This window comes from Brassica rapa, chromosome A09 (genome assembly GCF_000309985.2).
Source record: "Brassica rapa cultivar Chiifu-401-42 chromosome A09, CAAS_Brap_v3.01, whole genome shotgun sequence".
NCBI classification, from domain to species: domain Eukaryota; kingdom Viridiplantae; phylum Streptophyta; class Magnoliopsida; order Brassicales; family Brassicaceae; genus Brassica; species Brassica rapa.
The window spans coordinates 34,952,993-34,976,873 of record NC_024803.2 but is presented as its reverse complement, the minus strand read 5'-3'; the positions used below and the strand labels follow the sequence as shown (position 1 = coordinate 34,976,873).

Genomic DNA, 23,881 nt, shown 5'->3' with positions numbered 1-23,881 from the left:
ACATAATCTTCATAAAATATATTTACATATCTAAGATAACAACCACCTAAATGTAAATAAGAAATTAATAAAAAATTTAATATACAGAATAAAAAATATTACAGTTGAATTCGTATATGCAATCTAATTTATCCAAATAATAACTAATCGACTAAAAAAGAACAAAACCGATTAGATATAACATATATAAAAATTAAAGTAATAAAATATTATTAATATGAATGATGCATATAAATTATAAATTAATTTAATATTAAATGTAAGCAATCAATTATTATAATATATTTACTTTAGAAATATTTATATCCGTGCATGAGCACGAGAAAATCTCCTAGTGGCAAATAGTCAAATAGTTCAACAAACCTCTGCATAATTACATTTACATACATCAAAATGAAGGCAATGGATTGTCTGGACTAGGATTTACCATGGTGGACATATTTATATCAACGTATTTGATGCTAATTAATTTAATTTAATATTTAAACATTAATTGATATATTTATATATTTGTCATCAATTGAACAGTTTTGATTAGGACTCTACAAACCAAATAAGTAACTTTGTATTAATTGATATACATTTCCTTTTGTCTTTTTAAACTAACATACACAATAAATCGGCTGATTACTAATAATGCTAGTAGGATGCTGAAAATTTCATAGGTTGACTTTTGTATTTTATTATTGACGATACTGTCTCATTCTTCTGTCCTCTTTTTTTTTGTCGACGATAAGGCTGTCGCATTTAAATAACGTTATTTTTGGAAAGAATAACGTACACTTGTTAATTAAGAAGAACTTATAATCATTAGACCCAAAAAGATCTTATAATCTTAGTCTTACAGACACTTCTACATTAATCGAGCATACGTTAACAATTTCTTCGGCAATGAAGTACAATATTTGAAGGAATTATAAAAACATAGAAATTACTCTTCAACCAATCGCAATATACATACATTCTTTAAGGTTTGACTTTGCGGTTTATTGATATTAAAACATCATTAAATATAAATTTCCTTAAACTCTACATGCTGCCTTATATGTTTTTTAAAACTTGATGAATTGATCAAAACTCAAAAGATGTATAAGATATCCAAATAGCAATATGTTAAAGGAAACCAAATGTATTTTGTAACATATACGAGGTCTGTACCTAGAACTAGACTTCGTATATGTTATGCTAGGGAAACCAAAAGTATTTTTCATGTTTCATGTTTTAGCCTTAGTCTTTATTAGATTAAGCCTAACAATGTATCTAAGGATCTTTTTTATTTTTTTTGGGGATTCTTAGATAGCCTTTGCTACTTCTAGCAGAATTAGATCCAAGCTATTGTATCTCAATGCCATTTCTATGAAATGAATTCACATTTTGTCAAAAAAAAAGAAACCAAAAGTATTTTGTAACAGGTCTGCTTTATATGCATCCCCCATGTTTTTTCTATCTCTGATCACTTTTAACTTCTTTACCTATTTGATGGCATTATATGTTTAATGACTTGAACTAGATCGAGTTTATTAAATGAAAAAAAAATCATTTACATTTTATGTTATACTAACGAGCTGAATTTACAGCATTTTTTTTAAACAACTTGCTGAATTTACAACATTAAAGTATAGAACTCATCGTACAGCCTCTCTAATATTCAATCAAGAAAAAGAAAACTAACATATATATTCGATACATCGGCAAGGCAAGTACATTTATATTATTATTTTTTAAGAAATTAATTAAAGAAGAGAAACTTGAAAAGGCAAATAAAGGGCAAGTGTATCCAATGCAACCTTCACAGTGAACACGTCCCACGTTCTTTTTCTTCCCTCTTTTAGAACCCTCTCTCTCTCCCCCCTCCCATCTTGCCACTTATCCTCTCTCTCTCTCATCTTTTCTCTCTATCTCACCGGAAAAAGAAAACACCGATTCAATAAGACGCCGTTAGAACACGACCATGTTGGATCTCAGTCTTGGTATGTTCTCTAACTATGGAGAAGATCAAGATCGCAAAGTACCATTTGTCTCAACCGCCGGTGACGAAGAATCTAACATCTCCTCTTCGTCTTCCAAAGATTCCGCCGCCGGAAAAGATTTCATCACCTTTGGGATTCTCAAACGCGACGATGATGTCGTTCCTCCTCCTCCTCCTTCTAGAGAAACCGGAGATCTTTTCCCCGTGGCTGATGCTCGCCGGAACATTGAGTTCTCCCTAGACGACGGTCACTGGTTGAGACTGTCTTCTTTACAGAGGAACAAGCAGCAAGTGGTAAAGAAGAGCAGAAGAGGACCAAGGTCACGAAGCTCCCAGTATCGTGGCGTCACTTTTTACCGTCGCACCGGTCGTTGGGAATCTCATATTTGGTATTACAAAAATTAATTAATTTGTTTAGTCTAGTTTTTGACAATTAATTATATCCAATTATTGCTATATAAATCCCTAATTTATGTTCTTGGACTTGATGATTTTGTAGGGATTGTGGAAAGCAAGTTTATTTGGGTAAGTATATTTATATCAAACCCTTTCTAATTATTTCGTCTTCTTAATTACGTCGTGTGTGTGTCTGTCTATATATAGGCATAAACGATGATTTTCTAACTATCATATTCCTGTGATAAAATTTTATATTTTGTCTGACAACATCTGTTACAAGTAAATGCTAGGATTTTTTTTCTTACAAAACGTCAACTACTGCAATTTATTTTTAAATATACTTTTTATATAAAAGACAAAACATAGTAGACTATTACAGCTCATTTCCGATATTTGTTACTTCTACCTTACACGTTTTATTGAACACAAACTTGTTTTTTTTCTTTGCTTAAAACACAAACTTGTTGATTGTATCAACTATCATTCTTCTGTTTTTAACCTAATGTTCTGTTTCAACAGGCGGGTTTGATACTGCCTACGCAGCAGCAAGGTAAAAGATTATATATATATGATATTATGTGTGACAACATTCGCCGCTGTAGTATGGTTTAATTTTGTCAAATTACACATTATTGTTTGAAGATACATTAAAGAAATATTAGTTGATTATTAATAATTGAATATAAATATGTATACCAGGGCCTACGACCGAGCTGCTATCAAATTTCGTGGTCTCGACGCAGATATCAACTTCGTTGTGGAGGATTACAGACAAGACCTCGATAAGGTTATACATATAAGTGTATATTATATACAAACGTGATAAATACGTTCTTTGGAATATATGAAGCTGAATTAGCTATTTGTATATTTTTGTTTTTAGTTTTGTCGAACTAATTGTGGGTCTGAAATTCTCAATTACATTTATATAGATGAAGAATTTGAATAAAGTGGAGTTCGTGCAAACACTTAGGCGAGAAAGTGCGAGTTTCGGAAGAGGAAGTTCCAAATATAAAGGCTTGACTCTTCAAAAATGCACCCAACTCAAAACTCATCACGATCAGATTCATCTCTTCCAAAACAGGTACCGTTACTCTTATCTAACCTACACTTCACTGAAAACATTTTAGTACTTTTGTAATTGTTAGACACATGCAATCTTATCTTAATTTTGAAGATCCTTAATTAACAAATTTAATATTTACTCAGACACGTTTAAAACTGTTGTCTGATTACTTAGCTGAATTTTACTATTTATTATGATAAAAACCTTCGGAAAAACTTCCCATTCGGTTGATGGAATATGAATGGAACGGCAAATCCTCTAAGCACTTGCCTTCCGTTCGTCCATATTCTATTTATTTTATTCTATTGCTTGCCATTATAAAGCCCAACACTCACTTTTTAAAAGATAGCATTTAGCTCTACAAAATTTCATAGTTACTAAGAAAAGTTAGAACAAACTTAAACATTTGTTTACATATTCTAAAGAAAAACTATTTTTTTCAGCTTGATCCAATCAGGTGATGATATCACATGTCTTTAGTGTTTAGTACAACCATTATCCTTTTTTGTTCAAAAGTTTAATATGACAAATAGTAATAGCAATAACAGCTTTTACAAGTTGAAATAGATTTTACAACTTAAAAACGGCATTAACTTGGCAAATACTAATAATAACATTATATTTCAAACTTGTTTATAAAATTTTAAAATTGATCTAAGAACCATTTTTACTCATTTTGTTAAGATATCAACATGGTTGAACATAATCTATTTTAAAAACTTAGGTCACACTAAACAAAACTGTTATGAAATTGAGCAGTATAAAAAGACTTTGAGTAGTATACGATCTTTTCTACTCAATTTTATTTTCCTCAGTGAATCGTATGGATATTGTTATGTTACACGAAGTTTTAGTTATTCCTCTAAAACTAATACCAAGCTAAAGTAATTTATGTTACAAATTTTTTTATTTGCAAACTTTTTGTTTTGAAAAAAATGGAGGTAGTAGTTAGTCGCTTTTGCTTACGAGTTTGATACTTGTCCTATCGGGGACGATTTCCCTTTAATCATGTTTGAATGTCACAGATGAACACATTATTAACAAAATAAAATGAAACCAAAGACTTCTTCTTATGTTGTAAATAACTCAGAGATATTATACGTGCATGAAAATTCACAGGGGATGGGATGCAGCAGCAATCAAATACAATAATGAGTTGGGAAAGGGAGGAGTCATGAAGTCTGGTGCCTCTATTAAAGGTAATGGATAAGTCTGGGTCACAATGTTTACATATTGTAAGGTTGATTGATGAAGTTGGGTGAAACCAATTTATACAACCCTTACCATAAATGTCACATTTACTTTTGATTAGATCAAGCAAACCCTAGCAGCTAACCTTTTTTACTCTGTCTCTTAGCAACTTCTGTATATCTGATTCATTAACATTTGTTTTCTTTCTCCTTCAGGAAATATTCACAATGATCTTGAATTAAGTCTTGGCATTTCATCATCATCGCAAAATATAAAGCTGACAACAAGCGACTACTACAAAGGTAACCAATCCGCGATGGGTTTATTCGGTAAGCACTCACCGATCTATTTACCGGTGACGACGATGAACCCTTTAAAGACAGTTGCAGCATCATCAGGATTCCCTTTTATCACCATGACCACATCCTCCTCTTCCTCCATGTCCACTAGTTTTGATCCATAAGATCGATATATACTACTCTATTTTAAGTGTTTTGTTTATTCTTCTGATTTTTTGTATATCGAACATAAATTTGATCCATAATGAGTGAGAAATATTAAACGTATTTGTTCTAACTTCAACTCGAGTATGCGCCAAACTTTGTTATCACAAAGATGTGACTGCAATAATGGGTTATAAGAAAATATAATGTTATGAATTGTGACGTGTATTAATGTCCTTCACGAGTATAGTATTATCTTTTATCTTGTCTGTGTCCTTTTTATAAATAACATGGGAACGTTTTGAAAACATGTATGGAACAAGTTATAATTGTTAAACTAATGGGATTGTGAAATCTAAGAGTCTGACCGGTTGCAACGCAGCGGTGCAGCTGCAGAAGTATACATATGTAAGTGGTTTTGGTGCGGTTGCAAAACTATATAGATGTAAGTGGTTTTGGTTACAGATGTAAGTGGTTTTGGTGCGGTTGCAGAAGTATATAGATGTAAGTGGTTTTGGTTTATCACGTTAATAAACGATTTGTACAATTGGTATAACAGTTAGAAATTGGTAAGTTTGCGAGATATTTGTGACTGGTTAATTATAAAATATTGAAGTGATTTAATAATAAGTTACGAATATAAACACATTATAACATTATAAAACAATATAAAAATATACTATTTGAGAAAATATAATAAATACCAATATTACATTATTTATTTTTGTAGTTTAAATGAAAGTTATAATGTTAATAAGATTTGTTTTGAATATTTATATTAGAACTTTTAAAAGAATATTTTTTCGTTTATGTATGTATATATTTTGTATATGTATATATATTAATTTTAAAATCATACTAAAATAATTTTAGTATAAAGTTTTAAAAATAAATTATGATATGTTAGTGAATTTAAATTAAAACATAAATTTATATATTTTTATTTATAATATTTTAATTTTAAGTTTAAATTCAAAAAATATTATAATATTTTTACAAAATGTTTTAAATTTATTTATCTAACCGCAAAGCTAACAAGAACCAATTTGATTTTAAAAGGTTTGGAACGGTTTGAATTGATTTGTAGAATTTTTTGTGATTGTTGCAAAACGCCAACAAACGCCTTTTAACAATGGCAAAGCTGCGTTTGCAAGCGGTGTCGAAGAAACCAATCAGACCCTAAGATAATAGTCTAAGCTGTAAAAGCCCACAAAGAATAGTGGAATAGAAATACATGAGATATAGAAACAATTGGAATAAATTTATTTAATATATTTCTCATCAAAATAGCAATTAACTATTTTTGAGGTTTTTTTTTTGTGGAATTTCATTTTAATGAAATCTAATTATAGGTCGTTAAAAACTGGCAATATGTAAAATTTTAATATGAGAACTAGGTGTTTTGTCCGCATATGCAGACATAATCATCTTACGAATACTTATTATTTATGTCTTATTAATCCAAAAATCAGCATTATAAAACTTAATTGGTGAACATGTTGATGGAAAAAAATTATGGTGAATTTTTTATTCCTCAAAATTTATACCAGATATGTTGAAATTTTAGTCAAATTATTGAAAGCTAGATCCCATTTTTTTCTTCTAAATTCCCAATGGAGGAATGAATTTATAAGAAAACTTTTCTCTATGCAATTTTGATAAGGAACAAATTGAACAAAAATTCATATTTTTTTTTTCAATTCCTCAAATAAAATTTTATTTTTTATTTTGTTCATTTTTTTCATTCTTCTAGTGGTCACCAACTGAAGCTATAGTGTTTCACGGATTAAACTTAAACTGGTTAAAGTAAAAGCAAGAAAATTTATTTTGAACTCATTCACAAGTTAAGTTATTATTTATGATTTTAAATAGTTAAATCAAACATCAAATTATTTATATATGTCAAAAAGTTGTTCATCAAACTATGTACTTATTATTGTGTTAAAAGTTTTAAAACACTCATATATTAGAAATAGTTTAGAAAATATCTTTATATAAATATTTTTGTTTGACTAATATTTAATTATAAACAGTATTATATCTTTGTTTTTTTAACTTTATAATAAAGAAATATTGTTTTCAGATAGCAACCCAATATATATAAGAATTCTCTTAATTTTTAAATATATTTTCACAACTTTATTATATTAGTTTATAATTAATTATTTAATATAACATATAAATTTAATACTATTAAAATAAAATACGTTTTTTATTATATATAAAATTCATTAAGGGTGTTTTGAAAATTAATAAATACTCAGTTAAAAACTAATAATAAACCAATGACCTTTATAAAAGATTAAAACCTAATAAAATATGACAAATAAGAAAATAAGAATTTTAATATAACATATATATTTAAATATTATTAAATCAAAATTCGTTTTAAATTATATATAAAATTTATTACGGATATTTTTTTAAATTAATAAATTAGTGATTCAGCTAAAAATTATTAATAAATCAATGACTAATCTAAAACCTAATAAAAACATGACAAATAAGCAAAATTGACTAAAATCATGGAAAATATGACAAATAAGCAAAATCAAAATAATTATATATCTAATTACATATTTTATAGTTATATTATTTAAATTAATAAATTATGGACTCAACTAAAAGCTATTAATACATTAATGACTCATCTTAAACCTAATTAAAACATGACAAATAGAAAAATTAGCTAAAATTGTGTAAATCATGACAAATAAGCTAAATCACTTCATAAATAATAGTATAGATTATGATCAAAATTTTCATCGGTTATTTGAATAATTGAACTCCTTACAATAATTTCTATATGTTAAGTTTTTCTTTTACAAAGCCTTCTTTTTTTTTCCAATTCTCAATTGTCATTATTCTTGTGCATGAAATGTATTTTGTAAAAACTTACATATCGATATTATATATATGTTAAGACATGGTAAAGTGTGCTCTCATTCTTGTTTAAAATTTTCTTGGATCCATAATATCAAAATCCCAAAATAGGTTTGTATACATAGCTTGCTTTGTCAATGCTTACATGAAAGGAAAAAAAATGTTCAGAAAGAAGTTTCCGAAGAAAGACAACAGCCACAAGACTTGCAACACAAGCCTAGGAATGCAACAGTATTATAAGTTCCCTGGTCAAAGCTTGACCCTTCATAGGCACAACTATGCCATAAGAATGACAAAGCAAACCCATTGCTTATGAGCAAAGCTGATCAAAAGAATGGACTAATTTAATCTTGTAACTTAACGGCTTTAACCTGCAACCCCTCCAAAGCTTAATAAACACAACAAGATTATTGAGAAGCCAAAGCTAAACTAATAAGTCAAAAATGCCGCTACAAACTTTCTACACCAATACATTGAGATTCTCCATATTTCCCTCTCACTAGAATATCAAATGTAACACCATCAGGTACAAGACCCTTGTCAAGCATCTCATCATGAAGTCTAAAAGCCTCATCAAGGTTTCCTTCTTTAAAATGTCCTGCAATCACCGCGTTGTAGATAAACACATTTGGAGTCACATCATTCTTCTTCATCTCCTCAAACATCTTAACCACTTCCACAAACTGTCCCACCTTGCTAAGACCGTTTACGATAACCGAACACATGATTTCATCAGCCACAATATCCAACCCCTGCATCTCTGTGTACAAACCAAAGGCCATGATCAAGTTTCCTTCTTTCAACAACCCATAGACCAAAGTTGTGTACGTCCGCAGATCACATCTCAGACCGTCTTTCAACATTTTCTTGTACAAATCAATCGCTGCTTCCATGTTTCCAAGATTACGGAATCCGGATATCAAGCTGTTGTAAACAGCTTTGTTTGGATTCAACCCTTCTTTAAAGAGCTCAGAGAACAGAGCAGATGCACTTTTCATTTCACCCTTTTTGCAGAATCCATCGATAAGTGCACCATAAGCTGGAACATCAAGCTTCAGACCTTTTTCCTTCATCTCCTTCCTCATCTCCAGCGCTTGATCCATTCTACTGTTTTTACATAACCCATCCATCATGCAGGTATAAGTCACCACGTTCGGTGAAACACCGTTCCCACACATCTCTCTGTAAGCTGCAACCGCAGAATCCATTCTACTCTCTTTGATAAATCCATCAATGATGGTGTTGTAACTCATGCAACCGACACAAACCCGCTTCTCTCTCATCAGATCTTCCAACATATCTCTCGCTTTAGAACTCTGACCAGCTTTGCATAAACCATTGATAACCGTGTGGTACACAACCTCGTTGACTTCGATATCGGAAGAGTTCATCTGAGCGATGATTTCCCACGCGTTGTGAAAATCATGATTCTTGAAACACCCGTCGATCAAAGTGGAGTAAGTGTAGTCGTTAGGCTTTATATCCTTCTCCAGCATTTCTGAAAAGACAGTAAGAGCCAAGTCCAACCTCTTCGTTCTGCAGAGGGCAAGCATCACGTTGTTGTAAGAAACCACATTAGGTCCAAGACCTCTACTCTCCATCTTCCTTAACAAGTCTTTAGTCTCATCTATCTTACCTTGCTTGCATAGCCAAGACAACATACTGTTACAAATGAAGATATTTGCACTACCGGTTTCGAAGTACTCTTCAAAGAGTTTCAATCCATGTTCCGGTCTCTGACCTTTCAAACACACTTGGATCACCGAGTGGACTTGAAAGGAAGAAGGAGTAATACCTAAAGCTTCCATCTTCTTGTAAAACTCAAGCACTCTTTCCATCTCCCCGCTCTTACTAAACCACTCTATCAAAACCGAAAACGTAACACGGTTCGGAGACGGTCCTTCTTTCTCCATCTTACGAAACATCTCCAAAGCGCTACCCAAGTCACCGTTCTTGCAATGTCCCTTGATCAGACTCGTTGCTGCGATCACACTCATCGGTATCCCCTCACTCACCATCTCATCCTTCAACCTAACCGCCTCCTCCACCCTATCTTGCTTCACCAAAGCCACTATCACAGAAGTATACGTCTCCTGCGAAACACACAACTTCTTCTCCTTCATCTCACTCAACAAACCAAACGCCATACCCAAATTAACCGTCTTGCAGCAAGCTTGGATAGCAAGACTGTAAAGCAAACCGTCAGGCTCCTCTTCTCTCTCGATAGCTTTACTAAAAACCTCCAAAGCCTCCTCAGGTTTCTCTTCTCTTAAACTCGCTCGCATTAATAAATGAGCAGTGGCTTTATCACCAGCAACAAGACCAGTAGCGACCATCTTACCATAGAGCTCCTTAGCTTCGTTTATCGAGTTCCTTCTAACTAAAGCACTTAAAGTGTTGTTCACATATCTAACGTAAGGAGCCAAACCTAGCTCTATCATTAGTTTAATACACTCCACAGCACAATCAGTCCTCCTCTCTTTGGTGTAAGCATTCAACAAGTAACTAAAAGGTAACGCCTTTACTTCAAACCCAAACGACTTCGCTGATTCCACCAAGTTACAGACTAATACTCTTGGCATTGGACTGCTTGATGAAACATACCGTTGGAGCAAGTCACGTGCGCGTCCGTGGCTCTCGGGAGAGCTGACTAGAATGTGAATGAGTAACCAGAAGGAGTCACCGACCTCGAAACTTCCAGGTCTAGCCCAGTTGTAGAACCGAAGAGCTGATTCCGGGTCGTTCCTCCGGTCCAGAAGCGCGTCGATTACACGCGATTCGTCTTTATGTTCAGGCTTTCTAGTCGAGAGATTCGCTACTACTACTACGGAGGAGGAGGAGGTGGGTGGATTCTCGTTGACTTGTGGGCTTGGGTTGTCGGATTCAGTAGGAAATCGAGACTGTGAGCAAAAGGGTTTACAGTGAATCAAGCAACGAAGAAGAAACGGCGGTGGAATTTTTCTGAAAGCTAATAAAGATCGCATTTTTAACTTGTTGTGTTCTATACTGAGGAGAGGAAGATGATCGGAGAAGAACGAAACGGCTTAAACCCTAGGTTTAATGAAAGTCTCAGTTTCACGACGTCGTTTTGGGCTTTTCCTTTTCCTTTTTAATTTGTTTTTTATATATCTAATTAAAGAGATGTGCAAAGCACAAGAGAGAAGAAAAAAAAAATGTCGAATTGCAGGTTTCTCTACCACAACGGCGTCGTTTTGGAGGCTCCTCCCGTCGCTACCTTCCTTCAATCTCTCCCCGGTACGCAATCAAATGGAAGATATAGAGAGACTGCAGCAAAGTTTGAAGCTTTGAATTTTTACAGGTGCTTATACAACGACGAGAACGATAGACAGTGGGACTAGCTTCTTGTTCTGGGAGAGACATATGAAGAGACTTTCCAGCTCGATTCGTATCCTTTTGGATTCAAAGCCTGAGCTTTTGTTCAGCTCTGGGTCGTCATCGAGGTTCTGGTTGAATCAAATGGCTCATGAGTCGAGTGTGTACGATTTAGTCAATGGGTCTATGAGCAAGGCTATGAGTTCTGTTGTGGTGAAGGAAAGGGGGAGACTTTGTGGAGAAGAGTTAGCTGTAACGGTTCTTGTTAATGGTAATGCGGAGAAGTTGAGTAGGTTGGGTGATGAAAAGGTTGTGGATTGTCTGGATGTGTGGTTGCATATAGGTGGATACTCTTTAGGTGTTGGAGAAAAGGCTGCGAGTTTGGCTTTGGTTGGTAGTGGAAGAGATGTTGCTAATGCTAAGTACTCAGACTGGGTAAGGTACTGTACTAGCTCTCTCTCTCTCTCTGCTCATTCAACTGATGAGGATTCTGATAGCTAAGCTTGTGGGTTTTGATGTAGGCAGGCTGAGGACGCCTCTGGAGAAGTTTAGACCTCCTTCGACTACTGAGCTTCTTTTGTCGAATGATGGTGATCATTTGCTGGAGGGTTGCGTCACAAACTTCTTTGTGGTTTGCCGCAAGGTACAGAGAAAAGCTTTGAGTTTCTTCTTAATGTTTTGTTAAAAAGAAACTTATGATTTGGCTTTCGAACTTATTGTAGAAGTCATCATCTGGCAGTCTTTACGGTGAGAGTTTGAGGGAGTTTGAAGTGCAGACTGCACCTGTAACTGACGGTGTGCTTCCAGGAGTTATAAGAGAAATTGTCATCGAGTAAGAAATAATAGTAATAATAAGCTGAACTTCTTAACGCTCTGTTCATGATCAGTAAGTGAAAGTTTGTTTTCTTTACTGTCAGAGTATGCTTAAGCAAGGGGATTCCATACCGCGAGAGAGCACCTTCGTGGTCTGAGCGTGAGCTTTGGGAAGAAGCCTTCATTACAAGTACATCTTCTTCATTATATCTCGCTTATATATATTTTGGTTCAACAGATTCACTTGTTGACTGTTGAGATAAGATGATGTATATTTTAATCATCCGAAGAACTCTACTGTATGTAGGTAGTCTGAGGATTGTGCAGCACGTTGGGACGATTAAAGTACCGGTTGGTTCATTGGAGGCATTGGCTTGTACAAAACCAGAGGAGATTGAATGGAAGGAGAAAAGGTTTGAGGAAGGACCTGGAATGATCACTAAATTAATCCAGGTATACTTTACTACTCTTAGGTCATTGTTTTGGTCGTCGATTTTGAGTTTGTTGTTGTAATGTTTGGGTGTAGAAAGCGATAACGGAGAGAGGAATCGAAGAAGGATTCCCCTTGAAGGACTTGTATGATTGATTACTGGCCTATGTTCTACTGATGCCAACCACATCTTCCAAACAGTAATCCTATGTTTTTTGCTTTCAAAATGTAATCAAGACTCTCTCATTGCGACTTGAGCTAAAAGCTTTAACTACCACCATTGTTCTCGGGGTTGCATGATGCTTGATAAAATTTCATTATTTTGGATAGACTTGTACAAATCCTTTCGAAACTTTAGTTATACAGCGATGAAAGCATATACAACATGTGAACATATCTCATTTGACAGTGGTTCAAAATCAATTGGTTTTAGTGGTTGGAGAGTACTTAAAATTAAAAGAGTCATCCTAGCTGGTTGGAGAAGTATAACATTAACACCAAACAGATTCAAAACGGAGTAACTACACAATATCAAAGTGATCGATATCAAAGTCAAATCCATGTGTTAATATGCATAAATCAGAAGATAGAAATATATCAAATTCCCACTTACGATAAATAATAATAACACTTCCTCGGTTGCACTACGCACGTCTCGCCACTGAATACATGACCTTTCCACCTCTTCGAAGTCAACGATGAGTTATGACCCACACTTCCCACGTGTCACCCTCTCATTTGATAAATTTTCCGCCAGCGAGTCATCCACGTGACTGGTAAACTAATTTTGCATTTTTTTTAAATTTAATAATTCTATTAATATAAAAACCCCAAAACCTCTCTGCTTCAGCTCTCTCACTGGAGTCAGAAAAATCCATCGTGATCGGATCTCGTACATCAATGGCGTCGTCCACAAGCATGTCTCTCCTTTTCCTTCTCTCCTTCCTTCTTCTCGCCACCTCGCGCGCAGAGAACGCGGCGAACGGCTCAGATCTCGACGAGGAGCTCGCTTTCCTCGCCGCGGAGGAGTCCAAGGAAGAACAACAACACCACGCTAATTCGCACCACGATCAGTACCGCGACTTCGAGAATTACGAGGATCTCGAGCAGGGAGGAGAGTTCCATCACGGAGAGCACGAAGGCGGCGGCGAGTACCACGAGGAGGAGCCGCAGTTACCGATCGTCGACGAGAAAGACGTGGCGGTGTTGACCAAGGATAATTTCACTGAGTTCGTCGGGAACAATAGCTTCGCGATGGTGGAGTTCTACGCTCCGTGGTGCGGCGCTTGCCAGGCTCTTGCGCCCGAGTACGCCGCGGCGGCGACTGAGTTGAAGGGCGTTGCGGCGTTGGCGAAGATTGACGCGACGGAGGAAGGGGATTTGGCTCAGAAGTACGAGATTCAGGGGTTCCCTACGGTGTTCTTGTTTGTGGACGGAGAGATGCGTAAGACCTATGAAGGAGAAAGGACTAAGTAAGTCATTGCTCTCGTTTATGGATTAGATGTTAGATTTAGGCAATTGATAGCATAGGATGAATAGTTTGAGATATGATCATCAGGTCTAGCTTTGGCATTGGTGCTATAGATAGAGGACATGTGATCTTGGATTTGTTTTATCTGATTTGGTTTTTCAGTTGTTGGTTTTCGATTGTTCAATGCAATTCACCAGTATTGGTTTGGATATTTAAAAGGCTTAATTTTGCAGGGATGGGATTGTGACTTGGATGAAGAAGAAGGCCAGTCCAAGCATCCACAACATCACTACAGTAGAGGAGGCTGAGCGGGTTTTATCTGCTGAACCTAAAGTTGTTCTTGCTTTTCTCGACTCCTTAGTGGTAAGAAACCTTCAAAATACATGGTGTTTTATCTGCTCTCCTTTTTGGATTTCTCGGAGTTATGAAACAAATGGTCAACCAAAATGAAACCATGAGAAAACCAGAAAGAAAAAGAAACGGAGATGCTAATTGTTAAGAAAATTGCACTTGGTGTGTTTAGTAGGTGAAAGATACCATTCATGTATAGGTTACAGTTAGCATACGAGCTACTTTTTTTGTCTACCGCATTTCACAAGTGTAAATTGCTTTGAATATCCTGTTCTGACATCATTTTCATCATTTTATCTTGCTCAGGGATCAGAGAGTGCAGAGCTTGCTGCTGCATCAAGATTGGAAGACGATCTCAGTTTCTACCAAACTACAAGCCCTGATATTGCAAAGCTATTTGAAATAGAAACCGAAGTCAAGCGTCCTGCCTTAGTTTTGCTGAAAAAGGAGGAAGAGAAACTCGCCCGTTTTGGTAAAAGATCCACCAACACTCAACACATTATCACTTCTTTTTTCTTTGCTGCTTAGATTTCCTCTGTGTGTGTCTCTCACTCACTGTCCTACTTTCTGACAGATGGAAATTTCACTAAGGCGGCTATATCAGAGTTTGTGTCAGCCAACAAATCTCCGTTGGTCATCAACTTCACCAGGGAAGGCGCATCACTGATTTTCGAGAACTCAGTGAAAAACCAAGTAAATACCATTCTGTCTTTTTTAATATTTTCCCCATGTTCGTTGCTACAAACTAAGGAGATTGACTTTTATTTCTTAAACCTTGACAGCTCATTCTTTTCGCTACGACAAATGAATCAGAGAAGCACCTTCCCACTCTGAGGGAGGTGGCAAAGTCCTTCAAGGGCAAGGTACTTTTCTTTACATCTTTTATTTTTCTGTGCTCATGTCTGGAACAATTATATATCAAACGGACAAGGTTCATGATGATGACGATAGTTATTGATGAGGTGGAAGGTCAATCCTCTTTATTTGTCTGCAGTTTGTCTTTGTGTACGTGCAAATGGACAATGAGGATTACGGAGAAGCAGTTTCTGGATTCTTTGGTGTTACCGGCACTGCCCCCAAGGTTCTTGTTTACACTGGAAATGAAGATATGAGGAAGTTCATTCTTGACGGTGAGCTGACCGTGAACAACATCAAGGTCAGACCTACTTCTATTCTCTGTGAAATGTTTGTGGTTAACTTCTTGTTGTTTAATTATTTGGTGAATTATCTTAACACAACGACCTTTTATATATTTTATAACAGACACTTGCGGAAGATTTCTTAGCAGACAAACTGAAGCCTTTCTACAAGTCAGATCCAGTACCTGAAACCGTAAGACTTCCCACATTTTAATTTCAACACACATGACATTCTACATCATTACTGATTTTCACTAGCTTCTAATTATTAAAAGCAGAATGACGGTGATGTTAAGATCATTGTGGGAAACAATTTTGATGAGATTGTTCTTGACGAGTCAAAGGATGTACTTCTCGAGGTAATAATCACATTGAAACGTTGCGAGTCTTCTTTACACATTAGTGTTATGTACCTAATGCGTGCGTTCTATCACAGATATATGCTCCTTGGTGTGGCTACTGCCAATCGTTTGAGCCGATTTACAACAAGCTTGGAAAGTATCTGAAGGGCATCGACTCACTAGTTGTAGCCAAGATGGATGGTACCACCAATGAGCATCCTAGAGCAAAGGTAACTATAACTAATTAACAGCAAAATTTTGAGACAGTATTTTAATTTTGCTTTTGTATAATTTTCTTTACGTTCAGGCTGATGGGTTCCCAACAATCCTGTTCTTCCCTGGAGGAAACAAGAGCTTTGATCCGGTTAGTAAAGATTGTTCACTATATCAAACATTTTTTTTTCATAACTTGCAAGTCTTTTACTTGTTATAACTGTTGCTTGTATTGAGAACAGATCACAGTGGATGTTGACCGTACAGTAGTGGAATTGTACAAATTCCTGAAGAAGCACGCTTCAGTCCCGTTTAAACTTGCGAAACCTTCAGCGACACCTGAACAGGTCATCACGACCAAGAAAGCTGATGAGAAGACTGAGAGTGATGGAGCCAAGGATGAGCTGTGATGATGCTTGCAAGGAACAGAAAGTGTAACCCCGGCTATAGATGATGACTCTTCTATACATGATAGAAAATGTATTGTTCTTTTTTATATTGTTGGTTTATGTTGTATGTTATGTATTGAATAACTAAAAGAATTTTGGTTTCTCAAGTCAAAGATGAATGAGCTTTTTGGCTCGAGTACAACAATAACCTCATGATCTTAATTTCAAATTTATTTATTAGTAATTTGAAATTATGGTTTGTTGATTTTATTTACACTTTAGATATTTTCTTGTACCAAAATAATTATGATTCTAACATTTTCAGGCGATTTAAGAAAAAAACAAAACCAATATTTGTTCTACGGAAACAAGTTGGCTTTTCGGTTGAAATTGTATATTTCGAATTATCCGGATCTCTTGATGGTCCCTCAATAACAGACAAGGGATACACATCAGATAAAAGCTTAAACCTAAATTCCATTATGCCCATCCAGAACTCTTACGGTGTAGGTGTACGTTATATTAAAACGGATTAATCGATTTGATTATAACAAAATCTTACAGCAAATAATAGACTCCAAATAATATTAGAAAAGAGATTAGAGAACACGATAAAACTCTGACTTGCCAAATTTTATCATCATATATTATAATAATAAATAAATTATTAAATATGTAAATATGTTTTCAGAGTCCCTCCACACACGTCTCTGATTGATTCTTTTCGACTAAAAGATACTACTATACATCTCTTTTCCGTAAAGGTCAAAATATATTAAATTGTTTCTCTGTTTATCAGCATTTCATTTCTCTTGATTGCATTTCATTTCATCTATGAGAGAAGGAGAAAGGGACGTTTAAAATTAACGTAGTAAGCGTTGCATTTTGGAGGTCTAATCTTTATCATAGCGTTACACTTATGTTAAAACAAGAAAGACAGAGTGGCATGTAAAGATTAGGTGATACTTGCAAGTACCTAGCTTTTCCAAATCTAAGTAACGTCTCAAGTTTTACTTTCTTTTTTCAGTATATGATTTCACCGGTAAACAAAAGAGAAACAATTGATTCCCTCAGTTTTTTTAAATGAAAGGTTAATAAATTTTACATAGAAAATCGAAAACATCATATAATTTAAAACATAAAAATTTCCCTAAAACGACTTATATTAAAATACGGAGAGAGTATTACTTTTAAAGTTTCATATGAAAAGCAATTAGCACATAAATGTAAATATAACACATTACCACTAAACTCAAAACTTAGTATTATTAGAGTAAGCAGAGGAGGTTTTCACCTTAAATATGAAAATTGTGCATTAAATCTAACATTTTATTTTGACAGACATTTAAATCTAACATTTTTGCTAACATATCAGCAAATAACCAAACAAAAACTGTAATCATTTAAAAGAATAGAATAGAAAAAAAAACAATTAAAATAGAAAAAAAACTGTAACACAGAAATAAAATCTCTATAAAAGTGAATGCAACTTCAAGTCTCTTTAATGGCAAAACTGTAACACACTTATCTGTGTTTATAGAATAAAAAAAAAGAAAAAAATAATAATTAAAAATATTTATTGCTCGTTTCTCCATTTTGTAATTAATCCGCGTTTGGTCTGCCATTCTCCTTTCTCTTCAATCTGAGTTTGGTGGGGGTGGTTTTAAGTAAAGCGTGCGCAACAAAAACAGACATCCTCTGTAACTCCTCTGTTCTTGCTCTACTCGTCTTCTTCATCTCCCTCTCTCTCTCTTGGTTTTTCATTTTTCCTTCAGAAAAGTAAAAGATTCAACCTTTTAAAGCTGATTCAGATATAATCTTTTACTTTTCTCCTCAAAAAGACGAGCTCGTGCTGAAAAATTTGAAGATTCCGCGCAAAATAAGAGAACGGCGAAACCTTTTTTTGACCAAAGACGACTGGTTTGGTCTGAATCTCTTTGTGTTCATATTGTAGACAAATATTTGTTTTTTGTTTGTTGTCTGAATTGAGTCAAATACTGGATTTGATTCTATTCCATCAATCATCATGCAAAGAGCACGCAATAAACCAAGCGGAGGAAGAAGAACCACGACGGCTTCCGTCAAGCATTTAATCAAACAGAGAGGCGGAGACACGGCGGCGGCTATGGAGGCGGCTTCGGTTGATGATAACAGCCTCTTGACGGATATGCAGGAGCCGAGCGTGGATACTGACAAACTCAGCTACGAGATTTTCTCCATCCTCGAGAGCAAGTTCCTCTTCGGGTACGACCAAGACCCGAAACCCGAACCGGAACCGGTTAACTCGGTTGTTGTAGACTCTGTTCCTGGATCGGTCAAGAATCAGAGAGGCAAAGTTTGTATCTTGAGCATCGACGGAGGAGGCATGAGAGGGATTATACCGGGAAAGGCCTTGGCTTATCTAGAACACGCTTTGAAATCCAAGTCGGGCGACCCGAATGCCCGTATCTCCGATTACTTCGACGTCGCCGCCGGGTCCGGCGTCGGCGGGATTTTCACGGCGATGTTGTTCGGGTCGAGGGACGGTGACCGTCCGATCTTTAAAGCGGAGGACACGTGGCAGTTCCTTACGAAAAACGCAAAGGGTCTTTACGGGTCGTCGGGGTCTTCTTCGTTAATGAAACGGGTCATGAGAACCGGGTCGTCGGGTTCGGGTACGGGGAAGTTGAAGAGAATGATGAAAGAGTCTTTCTCTGAGCTGACTTTGAAGGACACGCTCAAACCTGTGCTCATACCTTGCTACGACCTTAAAAGCTCTGCCCCGTTTTTATTCTCACGCGCCGACGCGCTTGAGACGGACGGTTATGATTTTCGTCTCTGGGAGGTTTGTAGAGCGACTTGGGCTGAGCCAGGGGTGTTCGAGCCGGTTGAGATGAAGTCGGTCGATGGGAAGACCAAGTGTGTGGCGATAGGTGGTGGTTTAGCTATGAGCAATCCAACGGCGGCTGCGATCACGCACGTGCTGCATAACAAGCAGGAGTTTCCGTTCGTGCGTGGAGTTGAGGATCTGCTTGTGTTGTCTCTTGGTATGGGTCAGTTGCTTGATGTGAGCTATGAGTATGATCGGATTATTAAGTGGACGGCTAAGCATTGGTCTCGCCCCGCGGCTCTTATTTCGAACGACGGTGCTGCCGACACGGTTGATCAAGCTGTGGCCATGGCTTTTGGTCACTGCCGCAGCAGCAACTACGTTCGGATTCAGGTTTGTAATAAATGACACTTTATGTTATGGTTTATACTTTGGTGTCATATGTTATGGTTTATGTTGGATCATGGTACTTCTTCTAAAATGAAACCATAAAAGTTACAATGTAGATAGATATTGTGTTGTTACTAAGTGTTTGGGTATTGGTGCAGGCGAATGGGTCGAGTTTAGGACCTTGCAAGCCAAGCATAGACACAGACCCGAGTGGGAGCAATGTGAATATGCTGGTTGGAGTAGCGGAGGAGATGCTAAAGCAAAAGAATGTAGAATCGGTTTTGTTTGGAGGCAAAAGAATCGATGAACAGAGCAATTTCGAGAAGCTTGACTGGTTAGCCGGGGAACTAGTTCTTGAGCATCAAAGGAGAAATAGCAGAATTGCACCAACCGTGGCGTTCAAGCAATCAGTTCATAGGGCAGATCAGAAGACAAGGGACAAGGATATTGGTGTGACCGCCAGAGAACGATGAACAAGAAAAAAAAATTGTTATTGTTCTCTATATTTTGGTTTATTTAGAGATTGTAGGATAAGGTTCTTCTCAGGTTATGATTTGTTGTATAGATTTGAGATGAAAAGGGGAAACATCTATCATATTGTAAAAGGGCATCGAACTCCTTCATTCATGCTGCCAAAAAAAAAAAACATGATTCCTGTAATAATTTTTATTTGTCTATGTTTTCATCATGATTTCTCTTTGACATTTCCACTAACTCGGGATAAGTTATTAACTACTTTAACTAACCAAACAATCTAAAAATTGTGTATTTTATTTGCTTTGGTTCTGAGCTTTCATTCGGAGTGAATGATTAATGAAATATAAAAACCATGGAATGAAATGACAGAATAATTACACAAAAATGCAATTTAACTAAAAGAATCTTTCTTATATGTCGTACGGAGTATACTACTAATCAAATTCTCTAATCATTTATAAGTAGAAGCCATCCAATCCAATAAAACACTCTTGGAGCTCGAGAGACGACACTATTAATGACAATAAACATATAAAAACAAAGGGTCACAACTTTATATCATTAATACTTCAATCGGAGCTTCTAGTATTAAATCTTGTCGGATTCCTTTTTAATGTGTAAAAGCTACGTGCAAACACCAATAAAATCTCGTTGGTTAACTGATTTAATTTCATTTGGACGTGGGAGCCTCTACTGAATAGAACGTATGAAGAAGATTCGTTATGTTATGTGATCACATCATTCAAACACATTATTATCTTGATTTTTTTAAAACTTTGTTCGGAATTGAAGCGTTCTATAAATTCCAAAAAGAAAACAAATGTTGTCGTTGGGCTCTTGCGCGTGTGCGTGCGTCGAGGGGAGGGACGGTGCAAGAACGTCATGTATCTGTGAGTAGCCCCACGTCTTTGATTGTCGGTTCGGTCGCATCCACCGACACTCGATACAGTATTTTCATTTGTTTACAACTATATAACTTTAAATTTTTAAATTTGTAAATCTTTTCATTCCTATCAATTATGCGTCGGTACAAATATATTCAGTAGCGAATTTCATCTTTAGTTTGGTTGCTTCTTTAAGTGATGTCATCTTTCATGGGGACAATTATTCGATGGTTTGTCTTTGATCTCGGCTATAGAGTTTGCAGTTCGGGTTCAAGTTACGGTTAATTTAATTTTAGAGAAACGTAACAAAGTCAAACCAAAATTATAATACGTAACAAATTCAAACCAAAATTATTATGGTTTGGCTTAGTTTGATTATAAAAGGGTGGGCATTTTATCCTTAAATTTAATTTGATTCATTATTTGTTTCGATTCGATCCGAAAAAATCTGGATATCCATAAGTCTCCAAAATAAAACAAATATCAAAAATCAATATCCGTCAAAAACGAAGTAAATCACAAATACTAAAAAAATTAGAGATGAATCTCCGCTCCGACTTTTATACAAATAGATATATATATATATATATATATATATACGATTAAATATAGAGTTTTAAATGTATAATATTATATAATTATTTAACATATAATTTTTTAAAGTTTAGTTTAAAATTTAATTATAAAAATATTAAATTAAAAAAGTAAAAAATCTTTATACAAAACTACATTTTTCTAAGAACATTTGTTTTATAAGAAAAAAATATTAATTTAACAAAAATATATAACATATAAGTTCATTAATTTTTTACTTTTTATTATCATGTAAAATGTATTTCTAAAAAATAAATCATTTTTTTAAAAAAATTCTTGTATTGAACAAAGTGGATGAAGTATCTATGAATATTCTCAAATATTAAAAACGTTTTTCGGATATCTAGAAAATTAGATATTCGTACTTTTACAAAGCAAAGCAAATCGGAAAATCAGATATTCATGAAGTACAAAACAAATTACAAATACTAAAAAAAATATAGTACTATTCGATCTGTGCCTGACCCTCATTATGAACATTTTATACCTACTTTTGAATGTTTTGGTTTGTGTTTTTTTTTCCATTGATTCTTAATTTCTCATGTTGGTTTGGTTACCCGTCTGTCAACTAAAATATTAAAAGCTAAAAAAATATTAAAAGCTTATAAAATATGTTTTTGATTGGTTCAGTGTAGTTACAAAAGGTTTAATTTGATTAAATTGGTTAAACTCGGTTTAATGCATGTTTAGGTCAGATGTTTTTTTCTATGTAACCAAAACGTTTTGGCCCTTTGGTCTACCTGTTGCATTTGAGTTAGCTATGGACATTTGGTGTTCCAATCGGGTTTTGATTTTCTTCAATCGGGTCTCTTTTTTTGGGTTTATCAAAATCAGTTATTTCATTCGAGTTATATGAAAATTCGGTTCGGGACCGGTTCGAATTCTAATCGGGTTCGGTTGGGATTAGTAAATCTTCAAAGAATCGGTACAATCCGATGTACTTTCGAGTTTGGATCCCACTCGGTTCTTCGATTTAAAAGTACCTGATTTTTATCTACTTTGTAACTTAAACATAAGTAAAATGGGGTTTTAGATTTTAAAATACCTGATTTATATCTATTTGTAACAAAAACATAAGTAAAATCGATTCAAAAATAAGAAAGAAACATCAAATATGATAATTCAAAATCAAAAGAAAGGTAAACATAGTTATTGACAAAAATAAAACCAAATAGATGAAAGCATAAAACAAAAACCAAGTTCTCATGAAATAAGAAACATTATTCAATGAAAACAAAATCAAAATAAAAAAAATTCAAGTTTCAACCGCCACCTTCAACTATCAACCTTCATGTAATAGATAATTATTTTAGATATTCAAAATATCGTAGTGTATTTCGGATACATATTAAGAATTGAGATCATGTTTATTACAAGTTTTTTTTGGATTTTGAATGTTTCGGGTTCTATCGAATATTCATTTAGGTTCGGGTAATATCCATAACCTGAAATACCATAAAATAAAATTCATTCGATATTTATGTGGGGTTCAGATCGGTTCGGGTTCATTTTTACCGCATCGTTCAGTTTATTTGCCCATTTTGAGAGAAGAATAAAGAATAAGTTGAGCTATTCTATACGTCCAGTTGAGCTAGGTGAAGCTATTTTACAATTAAATTGTGAAGTTTTGATCCCTGGCAGTTTAGTTGCCATAGTTCACAAGCCATGCTTGATAAATGATTCACTTCTCTAAACAAAGATTGCATATCCGAGTGAGAATCTGACTTTTACCATAATTACCTTCAAGCCGAGGAAATTAAACGGCGTTTTTCAGATTATGAAAACGGTTTAACATGTTTTCAACGTTATATATTAACAACAGTTAGATATGTTGCATGTATCTAGTTCAAACTTGATAATGCTAAAAATATATGTATCTGGTTTGAGCTCTGAAGCAAACGTTAAAGACTAAACAAGGAAAAAAACACACAAAGAAAAAGAGACACAAGCACTCTATGTCACAAATTTGTTAAGCTTTTGTCAAGTTAATTCTACTAATCGCATCAAAAGAACGCCGAAAGTGAAACTTTTTTTAACAAAGTGGGCTTTGAGTTCGCACTTTAAGTTAATAGTCAATAAGCTTTTCTTGTCTTTACCTATCTGAGATTTCACTAAGAAAAAGGTAAAGGAAAAAGGAAGAGAAAGAGAGGTTAGAAGCGAAGAAGGATCTTTGTAGTGGGATACTCTTGCCCAGCACCGGACTGGCATCATGGGACCCATTCTCACGACTCACGTCTTATTATCCAACACGACATCAATCAACATTATCAAAATATGGTAACCTGACTTGGTCAAT

At 34.9% G+C, this 23,881-nt stretch overlaps 5 protein-coding genes across 6 annotated transcripts; 4 read left to right on the top strand and 1 right to left on the bottom strand.

Moving 5' to 3' along the window:
- LOC103841411 (AP2-like ethylene-responsive transcription factor SMZ) lies at nucleotides 1-5,207 on the top strand. The gene is made up of 7 exons (XM_009117948.3): nucleotides 1-2,358; nucleotides 2,469-2,494; nucleotides 2,888-2,918; nucleotides 3,068-3,155; nucleotides 3,301-3,452; nucleotides 4,554-4,633; nucleotides 4,841-5,207. The coding sequence occupies exons 1-7, from the start codon at nucleotides 1,952-1,954 to the stop codon at nucleotides 5,086-5,088; spliced, it is 1,032 nt and encodes a 343-aa protein (XP_009116196.1). The 5' UTR covers nucleotides 1-1,951; the 3' UTR covers nucleotides 5,089-5,207.
- A 2,836-nt stretch (nucleotides 5,208-8,043) lies between these two features.
- LOC103841410 (pentatricopeptide repeat-containing protein At3g54980, mitochondrial) lies at nucleotides 8,044-10,997 on the bottom strand. Its single transcript, XM_009117947.3, has one exon. It carries the CDS (start codon nucleotides 10,933-10,935, stop codon nucleotides 8,401-8,403), a length of 2,535 nt encoding a protein of 844 aa, XP_009116195.2. The 5' UTR covers nucleotides 10,936-10,997; the 3' UTR covers nucleotides 8,044-8,400.
- A 75-nt stretch (nucleotides 10,998-11,072) lies between these two features.
- On the top strand, nucleotides 11,073-12,913 carry LOC103841409. 2 transcript variants are annotated; one of them, XM_033281260.1, is made up of 7 exons: nucleotides 11,073-11,206; nucleotides 11,271-11,724; nucleotides 11,810-11,927; nucleotides 12,010-12,116; nucleotides 12,202-12,287; nucleotides 12,405-12,550; nucleotides 12,624-12,913. In XM_033281260.1, exons 1-7 carry the CDS (start codon nucleotides 11,125-11,127, stop codon nucleotides 12,681-12,683), a joined length of 1,053 nt encoding a protein of 350 aa, XP_033137151.1. In that variant the 5' UTR covers nucleotides 11,073-11,124; the 3' UTR covers nucleotides 12,684-12,913. The 2 variants fall into 2 exon arrangements, with proteins under 2 accessions (XP_033137151.1, XP_009116194.1); XM_009117946.3 differs by having other exon boundaries at nucleotides 12,007-12,116.
- Nucleotides 12,914-13,360: 447 nt separating this feature from the next.
- Nucleotides 13,361-16,696, top strand: LOC103841408 (protein disulfide isomerase-like 1-3). Its single transcript, XM_009117945.3, has 11 exons — nucleotides 13,361-13,999; nucleotides 14,232-14,361; nucleotides 14,656-14,821; nucleotides 14,924-15,042; nucleotides 15,132-15,212; nucleotides 15,344-15,505; nucleotides 15,613-15,681; nucleotides 15,767-15,847; nucleotides 15,925-16,059; nucleotides 16,137-16,193; nucleotides 16,285-16,696. The coding sequence occupies exons 1-11, from the start codon at nucleotides 13,428-13,430 to the stop codon at nucleotides 16,450-16,452; spliced, it is 1,740 nt and encodes a 579-aa protein (XP_009116193.1). The 5' UTR covers nucleotides 13,361-13,427; the 3' UTR covers nucleotides 16,453-16,696.
- Nucleotides 16,697-17,630: 934 nt separating this feature from the next.
- On the top strand, nucleotides 17,631-20,332 carry LOC103841407 (patatin-like protein 7). Its single transcript, XM_009117943.3, has 2 exons — nucleotides 17,631-19,633; nucleotides 19,789-20,332. Exons 1-2 carry the CDS (start codon nucleotides 18,458-18,460, stop codon nucleotides 20,101-20,103), a joined length of 1,491 nt encoding a protein of 496 aa, XP_009116191.2. The 5' UTR covers nucleotides 17,631-18,457; the 3' UTR covers nucleotides 20,104-20,332.
- The last annotated feature ends 3,549 nt before the right edge of the window (nucleotides 20,333-23,881 follow it).